This window comes from Eucyclogobius newberryi, unplaced genomic scaffold, assembly GCF_026437365.1.
Source record: "Eucyclogobius newberryi isolate DKJ021-1_F unplaced genomic scaffold, fEucNew1.0.hap1 SCAF_16, whole genome shotgun sequence".
In the NCBI taxonomy this organism is placed as follows: domain Eukaryota; kingdom Metazoa; phylum Chordata; class Actinopteri; order Gobiiformes; family Gobiidae; genus Eucyclogobius; species Eucyclogobius newberryi.
The window spans coordinates 32,732,727-32,744,354 of NW_027315790.1; the positions used below are offsets into that span (position 1 = coordinate 32,732,727).

An 11,628-nucleotide genomic window follows, 5' to 3' on the forward strand; every position below is an offset into this window, starting at 1 on the left:
TGTCGACTTTCTTTACAAATAAAACCGGCTTGTACTTTTCTTTTCCCCGCCAACCGAGCCAAATCTTGGTTGGCCTAGAGCAGGGTTCTGGGCCGGGACTACGGGACGGGGGCGGGGTCTGGAGCGTGCTCTGGGAAACGAGAGGGGAGGAGTCGATTGTTCGTGTTCTCGCGCTTGAGTTGTCAAGTGGAGCGTTTAGGGTTCACGGAGCGACGCCCCCCGGAACACAAAGGACGAGAGACGGCGCTCGAACGGCTCGCGGTCGACACCGTAAAAAAAGACTTCGAACGCGCCAGTCTTGAAAAGTAAAAAACGAGAAAGTTATGAGTGGATCAGTTTGCTCGATGCTACCAGCTACGATCCGTTCATGTATTTTAATATTGCTTCCATCATTAACAGAGCTGGCCAAAGCATCTCGTTATTCTTTAATTCATGTGTCTCTCAAACAAAGTCCACGTTCGACAAAAAGGAAATTAAATTGCTTCCGACGCCTTTATGAGGCTCAGAATCAACACAACTCTGGACCCACAGGTGCCATTGACATTAGCAATGCGCTGGAAGACAGGAAGTACTTTGTTAACAGTCTCAGACCACATGGGGTTCCCCAAGGGTCAGTCCTGGGACCCCTTCTGTTCACTCTCTACATGCTGCCGTTAGGTCAGCTGATACGCAAATGTGAAAATGTGTCCTATCACACTGATGCAGACGAGTCAGATCTATGTTTCACTGTCGGCAGATGAATATGGACCAGTAGATTCACTCCGTCACTGCATCCAACAGATCAGTGTGTGGATGTGTGGCCTCCTGCCGGTGCCAGAGGGCCTCCTGCCGGTGCCAGAGGGCCTCCTGCCGGTGCCAGAGGGCCTCCTGCCGGTGCCAGAGTCAGTGTGTGGAGGCAAAACAACTTTCTCCAGCTGAACTCAGCAAGACTGAAATCATAGTCTTTGTCACAGAAACAAAGAGAAAGTGTTCGTTAAAACTCTGGGGGTAATAATAATAATAATAATAATAATAATAATCAAAATACACCAACTAATGAGGAGGAAACTGTTCATTAAAGTAGACTTAGCAGAATCCATCACTCCACGTTCCCGTCTCTTCTGAGTAAACGCCCACACAGTCGGGGCGGGACGGCAGGCGCAGGTCAAGGCAATGTTCCTTTACAAACCTTGGACGGACCAAACCAGAGTGACGTGTGAGGTCGCGTGAGGTCACGGGACGTCACCGCCGCCTTCTCTCACAGTCACACAAAGTAGTACGTCCTCGAACAAAAAGCAGCCGCAGAACACCACGAACATCAGACGAGCAGCACGCGCCTCGAGACTGTTGACTCTAAACGAGACGTAAACGAGCGCGTGGAAAGATTTGAACATTATTGACACTTATGTTCATAAAAGTAACATTTTCCCAACAGGCCAGTCTAGACGTTAAAAAGCGAGTACCAGAGTGATAATCCCATGTAAATATGTGAAACCTCCGTGTTTATAAAAGTGTTTTTGTTTCCGAGCTAAAGGCTAACACACATTAGCTTAAATATAAAAACACACCAACTTGATAAAAGATCATAGCGTGTTTTTGTGACCAGGTTAGTTCAGTTTGTGCCGTTATTTGAACACCGTTGATTACATTTACTGTATGTTAGCGTTAGCGTAGCGACAAAAGCTCTTCTACAAAACACCGATGTCTCCAGGTGAAGTGTTTACACGGGAAGTAAAGGTCTGAACATGTGATTATCACTCTGGAACTTCCTCTTTGCTTTGTCTTCATTCAATATTGATTTATTTTAGAGAGACTGAGCAGGAAGTGGAGCTCCACGTTTTTCAAAGGCAACCGGAACTAGCCGCTCGGTGTTGTGAAAAGGGCCCAGGTTTGTATTTAGGTCACTCCTTCATGCTTTGCTAAATTGGAATTCGGATTGCACTGAATAACTAAGGCCAAATAAAATAAATATAAATCCAGCTTGGTAGGTCGGATTTTTTTTTTTTTTTAATTTTCAAAAGTGCAGCCATTTTCATATCTTACGATCCACACAGATACATTTTTTGGATTCGCTCTCACAATTTGACATTCGAAACGTACGGCCAGTAAATATGCAATAAAATGTTTAAGGTCGGGTTGTCTTTATTTTGAAATTCAGGTCTGTGGGGTTACCGGAAACGCCATTTTTTTCTGTCCTAAATGCAGCAGGAATAAATGTCCACGATGCAGTACCCGAGAATTACTGTATAAAATATGCTAAACACATTTAACACACGCTCCAAATTCGCTCCTCACGTATTAAGAGCATCTTAATTATTCACTGCGATGACTAAGCGCTTTTCACAGTTTCACCCTCACCATGAACCCAATAACTACCAGATACGTGGGAAAGTGCCAGGTACATCCTCTTTAAAGTGTAAAACAACTCACTTTATAAGCTCAGTGTCTTTTAATTAGCATTCGATCAGCACGATCAGAGATGCCACAATATCTAATTTTAGACTTATTAAAGTGGAGAAGAAACATTATGATTTCACAATTATTCACAAGGTGTTGCGACTAAAGACGGCAGCGAAATACTTCATTCTGTTTGATTCACAAGTAAATTGTTCTTTTTCAGTTCTTAAAGGTGATATCGCGACCTGAACAGTGGAAGAATACTGTGAAAATGTATTTATTTGGTCACAGAATACTGAATACCTGCTGTAAATGTACTTTGCGACGTACGTAATACTAGGTTATAGTGTGAAAACATGACAAAGTAGTTTTAATCCTGTGTTTTTTCTTTGACCGTTTGTTCTTTCCATTTTTCACATTTAATCTGTTTTATAAAAGTAACAACACAAAAAGAAAGAGTAACTGTGCCAGAATATGTATATTATTATATACATGTATTCAGTTTCCTCCAACACTGGACCTAAATATTCATAGGGCAATCTGGGAAACAAATATTTAAAGAAATGTTTCATATTGATCTGGATTTACGATTTTATTTGTTGGTCTTTTCAAAAAAACAAAAGCACAATTGACAGAACAAGCACTTTTACAGATTTCCTTTTCCCGCTTGAGCCTTGAACTCGACGTTGCAGCGCGTTTAGTCACGTGAGGGAGGAAGTAACGTAAACCACCAGCGATCCAAGTGTCTTTACGGTAAACGATTTCAGATGTTACGATTATTGTGAGGGAAAAACGTCACAATTTAACGATTATTCACGATGATTGAGACTGAACAAACAGCGAAATCTTAAATTTTCTTTCTTTCGAGGTCTGACGTGCAACTGCTCCTCGAGTTTGTGAGCGAATTTACCAAAATTACCTTTCTGAAAGACAAAATTAAGTTAACTGTGATAAAAACAGACACATGAAAGTTATTTACATTTAGGGCCATTTTCTGGACCTAAAAATACTTAATGTTGCAGCAAAAATTGTCACGATTATTATTTTTTGGGTTTTTACGATTAAATTGTGAGTGACATGTTGAGGACCAAAATGGGGGGGACGACAACAACTGCGTTTGTATTTCATGAAGATATAAAATGTTATTTCATTTACAATCTGGCCCACGGTTAAACTCTTTTAAACGTCCGGGTCCTGAACGAGATCCACAATATCGTGACCTGAACCATCACGATTATCGATAACCCGAATGATACAGACGGTAAACAACACAACGAGGGTTTGTCGGTCGTTAAAACGTCAGAAAACATGTCGAGCGGTGAAAAGGAAGATGCAACGGTCCAATCAGAGAAACGAGCGACCGAGTCTTTGAAGACGAGACAGAAACGAGCGAAATGAGCGACCGAGTCTTTGAAGACGAGACAGAAACAAGCGACCGACTCTTTGAAGACGAGACGGAAACGAGCGAAACGAGCGACCGAGTCTTTGAAGACGAGACAGAAACGAGCGAAACGAGCGACCGAGTCTTTGAAGACGAGACAGAAACGAGCGACCGAGTCTTTGAAGACGAGACAGAAACGAGCGAAACGAGCGACCGAGTCTTTGAAGACGAGACAGAAACGAGCGACCGAGTCTTTGAAGACGAGACGGAAACGAGCGAAACGAGCGACCGAGTCTTTGAAGACGAGACAGAAACGAGCGAAACGAGCGACCGAGTCTTTGAAGACGAGACAGAAACGAGCGACCGAGTCTTTGAAGACGAGACGGAAACGAGCGAAACGAGCGACCGAGTCTTTGAAGACGAGACAGAAACGAGCGAAACGAGCGACCGAGTCTTTGAAGACGAGACAGAAACGAGCGACCGAGTCTTTGAAGACGAGACAGAAACGAGCGAAACGAGCGACCGAGTCTTTGAAGACGAGACAGAAACGAGCGACCGAGTCTTTGAAGACGAGACAGAAACGAGCGACCGAGTCTTTGAAGACGAGACGGAAACGAGCGAAACGAGCGACCGACTCTTTGAAGACGAGACGGAAACGAGCGAAACGAGCGACCGACTCTTTGAAGACGAGACAGAAACGAGCGAAACGAGCGACCGACTCTTTGAAGACGAGACAGAAATGAGCGAAACGAGCGACCGAGTCTTTGAAGACGAGACAGAAACAAGCGACCGACTCTTTGAAGACGAGACAGAAACGAGCGAAACGAGCGACCGAGTCTTTGAAGACGAGACAGAAACGAGCGAAACGAGCGACCGAGTCTTTGAAGACGAGACAGAAACGAGCGACCGAGTCTTTGAAGACGAGACAGAAACGAGCGAAACGAGCGACCGAGTCTTTGAAGACGAGACAGAAACGAGCGACCGACTCTTTGAAGACGAGACAGAAACGAGCGAAACGAGCGACCGACTCTTTGAAGACGAGACAGAAACGAGCGACCGACTCTTTGAAGACGAGACAGAAACGAGCGAAACGAGCGACCGACTCATTGAAGACGAGACAGAAACGAGCGACCGAGTCTTTGAAGACGAGACAGAAACGAGCGACCGAGTCTTTGAAGACGAGACAGAAACGAGCGACCGAGTCTTTGAAGACGAGACAGAAACGAGCGACCGAGTCTTTGAAGACGAGACAGAAACGAGCGACCGACTCTTTGAAGACGAGACAGAAACGAGCGAAACGAGCGACCGAGTCTTTGAAGACGAGACAGAAACGAGCGAAACGAGCGACCGAGTCTTTGAAGACGAGACAGAAACGAGCGACCGAGTCTTTGAAGACGAGACAGAAACGAGCGAAACGAGCGACCGAGTCTTTGAAGACGAGACAGAAACGAGCGAAACGAGCGACCGAGTCTTTGAAGACGAGACAGAAACGAGCGAAACGAGCGACCGAGTCTTTGAAGACGAGACAGAAACGAGCGACCGAGTCTTTGAAGACGAGACAGAAACGAGCGACCGAGTCTTTGAAGACGAGACAGAAACGAGCGAAACGAGCGACCGAGTCTTTGAAGACGAGACAGAAACGAGCGAAACGAGCGACCGACTCTTTGAAGACGAGACAGAAACGAGCGACCGACTCTTTGAAGACGAGACAGAAACGAGCGAAACGAGCGACCGACTCATTGAAGACGAGACAGAAACGAGCGACCGAGTCTTTGAAGACGAGACAGAAACGAGCGACCGAGTCTTTGAAGACGAGACAGAAACGAGCGACCGAGTCTTTGAAGACGAGACAGAAACGAGCGACCGAGTCTTTGAAGACGAGACAGAAACGAGCGACAGAGTCTTTGAAGACGAGACAGAAACGAGCGACCGAGTCTTTGAAGACGAGACAGAAACGAGCGACCGAGTCTTTGAAGACGAGACAGAAACGAGCGACAGAGTCTTTGAAGACGAGACAGAAACGAGCGACCGAGTCTTTGAAGACGAGACAGAAACGAGCGACCGAGTCTTTGAAGACGAGACAGAAACGAGCGACCGAGTCTTTGAAGACGAGACAGAAACGAGCGACAGAGTCTTTGAAGACGAGACAGAAACGAGCGACCGAGTCTTTGAAGACGAGACAGAAACGAGCGACAGAGTCTTTGAAGACGAGACAGAAACGAGCGACAGAGTCTTTGAAGACGAGACAGAAACGAGCGACCGACTCTTTGAAGACGAGACAGAAACGAGCATCTCGATCGTGCGTCGCCGACGAACGAGAAAAAACACCTTAAGTTTGACGTAAACACATTTTCGTAAAGTCCTTCAGAAGCGTTCACAAGTCGCTATATCCTCGTCCACGACTTCTTTCAGCTGCAGCGTGTAATCAAATATGTGGTCGATCCAAACACCAATCGACCGATTAATTGGCTTAATGAGTGGTTCCCAAACTGGATGAATACAGAATAAAATGAGAGTTCCCGATCTGTCGTTTGGTTTTTCTTTGCTTTTCAGTTAGTTTCATGTTTAAAAAAGGAGGAATATGTTGATTTTATAACGATAACACTGTAATGTTTGCATTTTAATTATAAAACAAACAGTATGTTAAGAAATTAAGCCATCATGCATAAAAAGCCACCCAAAAACACACAATTAAACCTGATTTTTACATGTTTAGAGCTTGAAACGATCACAAACGAGGGTTTCATTCAGCACAGAGCAGTTTAAAACGACCAGGACAACTACAGCTTTAGCCACACGTAAATTTAAAAGTACTTTGTTAAAAAAATACATGATTTGTTCCGACTAACTTTGTTCCAACTTGGCGATTAGTCAGATGTTGTGCTGCAGAACGATCCAACAGCATCTCCAGAAACCAATTGGACATAATTTCGCAACTGGCCCAAACTGAATTCCCTTCATTTGTTTGTTTATTTATTTGTTTGTCCCGTTTAAAGCCCCCCCACACCTGCCAAACGGCTCAAACGGGACAAAACACGGGACCCCGGTGCGCGACTCATTCCCCAGCGGTGAAGTCGGAGCCCTTTGTCCCGTTTGGCGTGGTGGAAACGTGGGTGACGCGCAGGTGTGTGGATGCTCTTCCCGGATCTTACACCGACGCCACCAACGCCACGGACGCGGCCACCGCCACCGGAGCCACGGACGCGCAGAAACACGCTCCATCGAGACGTTTAAACGGTGGACGCGACGCGATCGTTTGGCCACGCAGTTGTTGCACGCGATCGAACGCGGTCACAACAAACAGAAGACGCACGCGAAAAACCCCGACAATGGACGCAAAACAAACGCGATCGCGCCACAAAAACAACGCGATCGAGAGCGTTTGACGCGATCGACACGCGCGTTCCGGAGGTGTGCATTTCGTGCGCTTCGCTGTCATCGCGGGGACAGCGCGGACGCGACGCGAGCCGCGCTTCCCCCCCGATGGCGAAGCTCCGAATTCGGTGCGAACGCGCGGAGGGGGACGTGGTCGGTCCGGGACGCGGTCGGTGTCGGTGCGAACGCGCGCGAAACGTGTCGATAAAAAACGCGTAGAGCAGCACCGTAAACAACAGAGCGCGACGCGGAAGGGAAGGAGAGCACGGGGAAGGTCCCGTAAACCCCCCGCGCACACGCCGCGCACACGCACGACGCGAGGCGAGGAGCGGTGCGTACGCGGAGAAATACACGCCAAAAACGCCACCGTGCCGCGGACGCAATCGCCGCCACGACGCTCTGTGCCGTGTCCCGGCGGCTCGGGACGCGGGGGTGACACACGTCCGCGGCCCTGGGCTCGTGTGCGCGTCGGGAGCAGCCGCGGAGGCCTTCGATGCAGCCGCGGCGTTTGCGCAGCGCTCGCCTCCGCTCCACGAGCCGCTTTTGTGCCGCGTCTCTTACCAGGTCCGAGGGCTTCCATGGCCGAGGCCTCTCTCTCCGTCTCTGTCCCGGCCTGACGGCTCCGTACCGACGCGGAGATTGGGGGCGGTATCGCGAGGCTGAACGGGGGACGATTTAGGAAACGAAATGAGGGTAAAAAGCGCGAGGCCGCGTGCCGCTTGCTGCTGCCGCGCGCGTCGGACTGAAGTGAGCTTCTGCCGCTGCCACTGCTGGGGCTGGGGATTTGTAACTGCGCATGCGTCTCGTGCCGTTTGCACACAATCTGCGCATGCGTGATGTACTGTCTTATGCTTTTATTTTGCTTATTTATATTTCATTTTAATGAGTATTCTACATTTTAATATATCAACAAAGTCATGTAATACAATAATATCCTTGTTTAGACAAAATAAAACATTTACATTTTATTTAGTTATTTGTCTTTATTATTTTTTTTAAAGTAACAGTGTAACATTTTAGAGTTGGAAAGTCACTTGTATGATTCCATGGACATGGAAAGTTAAGTTATATTTCTGGGAGATGGAAACAAAGGAACAACATTCCCATGGAAACTGTTCCAGGACAAGATCTCCCAGATCAACATGCCTGACTCCACCAGCGGGGGGAGCTACTGACTCCACCCGCAGGGGGAGCACTGGGAGCTCTGACTTCACCAGCAGGGGGAGCTCCGACTCCAACCGCACCACAGGGGGAGCTCTGACTCCACCTGCAGGGGGAGCACTGACTACACCCGCAGGGGGAGCATGGGGAGCTCTGACTCCACCAGCAGGGGGAGCTCTGACTCCACCTGCAGCGGGAGCACTGATTCCACCCGCAGGGGGAGCACTGATTCCACCCGCAGGGGGAGCACGGGGAGCTCTGACTCCACCAGCAGGGGGAGCTCCGACTCCACCCGCAGGAGGAGCACGGGGAGCTCCGACTCCACCCGCAAGGGGAGCACGGGGAGCACTGACTCCACCTGTGGGGGGAGCACGGGGAGCTCTGACTCCACCAGCAGGGGGAGCTCCGACTCCACCCGCAGGGGGAGCACGGGGAGCACTGACTCCACCCGCAGGGGGAGCACGGGGAGCTCTGACTCCACCTGCAGGGGGAGCACGGGGAGCACTGACTCCACCTGCAGGGGGAGCACTGACTCCACTCGCAGGGGGAGCACGGGGAGCACTGACTCCACCTGCAGGGGGAGCACTGACTCCACCCGCAGGGGGAGCACGGGGAGCACTGACTCCACCTGCAGGGGGAGCACTGACTCCACCCGCAGGGGGAGCACGGGGAGCACTGACTCCACCTGCAGGGGGAGCACTGACTCCACTCGCAGGGGGAGCACGGGGAGCACTGACTCCACCTGCAGGGGGAGCACTGACTCCACCCGCAGGGGGAGCACGGGGAGCACTGACTCCACCTGCAGGGGGAGGTCTGACTCCACCCGCAGGGGGAGCACGGGGAGCACTGACTCCACCTGCAGGGGGAGCACTGACTCCACCCGCAGGGGGAGCACGGGGAGCACTGACTCCACCTGCAGGGGGAGGTCTGACTCCACCTGCAGGGGGAGCACTGACTCCACCCGCAGGGGGAGCACGGGGAGCACTGACTCCACCTGCAGGGGGAGGTCTGACTCCACCTGCAGGGGGAGCACTGACTCCACCCGCAGGGGGAGCACGGGGAGCACTGACTCCACCTGCAGGGGGAGCTCTCCTGAGGCGGTGCAGTTGGGGAAGAATGTCTCAATCACAGGAGCTCCACAGGGTTGTGTACTTTCTCCTCTGCTCTTCTGTACACAAACTGCTGACCCTGAACATGGACTATTTGAGCAACTCCCTCAGGCAAGAGGCCGCTCCCCTCAAGCAGGAGGCCACTCCTGCCTGAAGGGTCTTAATCTTAATTTCATACATGCTTTATTTGACATATTTGACATATTTGCTATTATTATTATTATTCATTGTTTTATGTTGCACATTAACGCTGAAACAGAATCAGAATCAGAAAAGGTTTATTGCCATCGTTATTGCCAACATAGGAACTTTCTTTGGTGATTATGTGCAACATAAAACGATAAACGAACGATAAACAACATATATACAATCAAAGATGCAGAGACGAAAAACTATTTAAATGTACTATAAGATAAAAATGTTGTTCACTGTCAATGGCAATAAACCTTTTTCTGATTCTCTTCTCACAGTGTTGTGTTTATTAACTTTATGGCTTTTCGTGTCTCCTGTACTAATCTGCCCAAAGCTCTAGTTTAAGTATTATATTGAAGTCAATTTTAATGGTTATTTATTTCTGTATTTCTGATTGCGTATTTTTTATTCACTTGTTGTTCTTGTACTTTGTGCTGCAGCCTTGAAATTTCCATTTTACATCCTACTTCCACTGCAAATGGTAAAATACCAGCCTAAAATATATATAGTGGTATAAATAATTCCTTGCTATTTTGCACATACTTCAAAACAATCTCTATTATGTTTGTCCATGTCCATATTCCTCTTAATTTATGCAATTACGTGACCCGTTTGAACTATATGACATGATATTATAACATATATTTTAATAAATCCGTTTATTTATTTGCTTTTCACGGACGTAAGCACCGCCCGCCTGCGCTGCCCCGGTTTGCTTTGTCACTCACTTCCTGTACTGTCGTTTGAAACAGGGCGGGCACGTGGAGGCCGCTTGACCAATGAGAACGCGGAGCTGGACCAACCGACCAATCAAAAGGCGAGACACGTATTATTGACACCTCGGCATTCCCACAGCTGTCACGGCGCGCGAAATCTCAAAAGGCCGCATCGGTTCGAAGAGGCGGGAGGACGAGCGCAAAACCTCCGGCGTTACCGCGTCTGAATGCGTTCGGATTAAAAACACGCACAATAACCGCACCGACTTTTAGTTCCCCGCGTCTGCAGCGGATGTAAAAAGTGGGGGAAACGCCGGGTAAAGTGCGTGGATTTGGCGAGAACCGCGGAGCGAATCCGGCGGTCAAAGATGAGCCTGGAGGTCTCTCGACAACAACAGGTACAAGACGAGTTTATTTCAGCATAAACATTTTTTAAAAGTACATTTCCCACACGTGTGTTTCTAAATGTACACGTCAAGTTTCCCTATTACGAAGGGTTAGTGTCAATTTGTGGGATTAATAGTACTTTCTTAGCTCCGATGCTAGCTCTTATCCTAGCATCCTGTCCTGCACTTCTACTGGTGTAATCGAGGTTTTTAGCATCTTTTTGTTACTTATAAAGCTGATTTTTACATAAATACAGCAAAAATGTGCAATATTAAACGTTTAAGACGCAAATCGTTCAAAATATCAACAGTTTAATGAATAATCGTAGAGTTTTGGACCATAGAAGAAGCTAAACTCGCTCTATTGTTTAGCCTCGTTTTCTGCACCTGATTCTCAAAATGACCAACAAACACTCGTTTTTTAAGAACATGTTCCTCTTTCTTTTATATATTCTTTTGTGTAAGTGCAAGTAAGTGTGTTGTGGTTGGAGCTGCTGGAGCTCGAAGTCTCTATTGTTCAAATGGCGCTTTAAGAGTAAAGTTAATAAATCACATTTGACAATAGCTCTGATGCTGAATAATGAAGGATTTAAGTCGTTTCTATCAGAGGCTGGACTCCACATTGTTTTAAAGCTTCAAAAAAACCTGGTGAAGTATGTGAAATCTGTAGTTTAAAGGAAAAACAATTGTGCATTAGAACATTTCACGTGTATGGATGTCAGGATTGTTAGATTAATCGATAATCGTGATTATTCAGGTCGTAATATAAGTGTAAGAACCCAAAAATTATAATTGTGATGATTTTAGAAGCAAAATTAAGTCTTTTTAGTTTAATCTATTGTTCAAAAAATAGATTTAAATGTAAATGCCCCTTTTTTATCTGGCAGTTATTAACATATTTGACTTTATTTTGTCATTTTAAAGTGCAATTT

At 47.5% G+C, this 11,628-nt stretch overlaps 1 protein-coding gene across 4 annotated transcripts in view; it reads right to left on the reverse strand.

The window, feature by feature from the left end:
• The window catches only part of ago4 (argonaute RISC component 4), a 29,778-nt gene extending 21,900 nt beyond the window's left edge, over nt 1-7,878 (reverse strand). For all 4 annotated transcript variants that reach the window (XM_072448287.1, XM_072448286.1, XM_072448285.1 and 1 more), the window contains exon 1: nt 7,694-7,878. In XM_072448287.1, the coding sequence (XP_072304388.1) occupies nt 7,694-7,712 (19 nt within the window). In that variant the 5' untranslated portion in view covers nt 7,713-7,878. The remainder of the gene's footprint in view (nt 1-7,693) is intronic.
• Between the last annotated feature and the right edge of the window lie 3,750 nt (nt 7,879-11,628).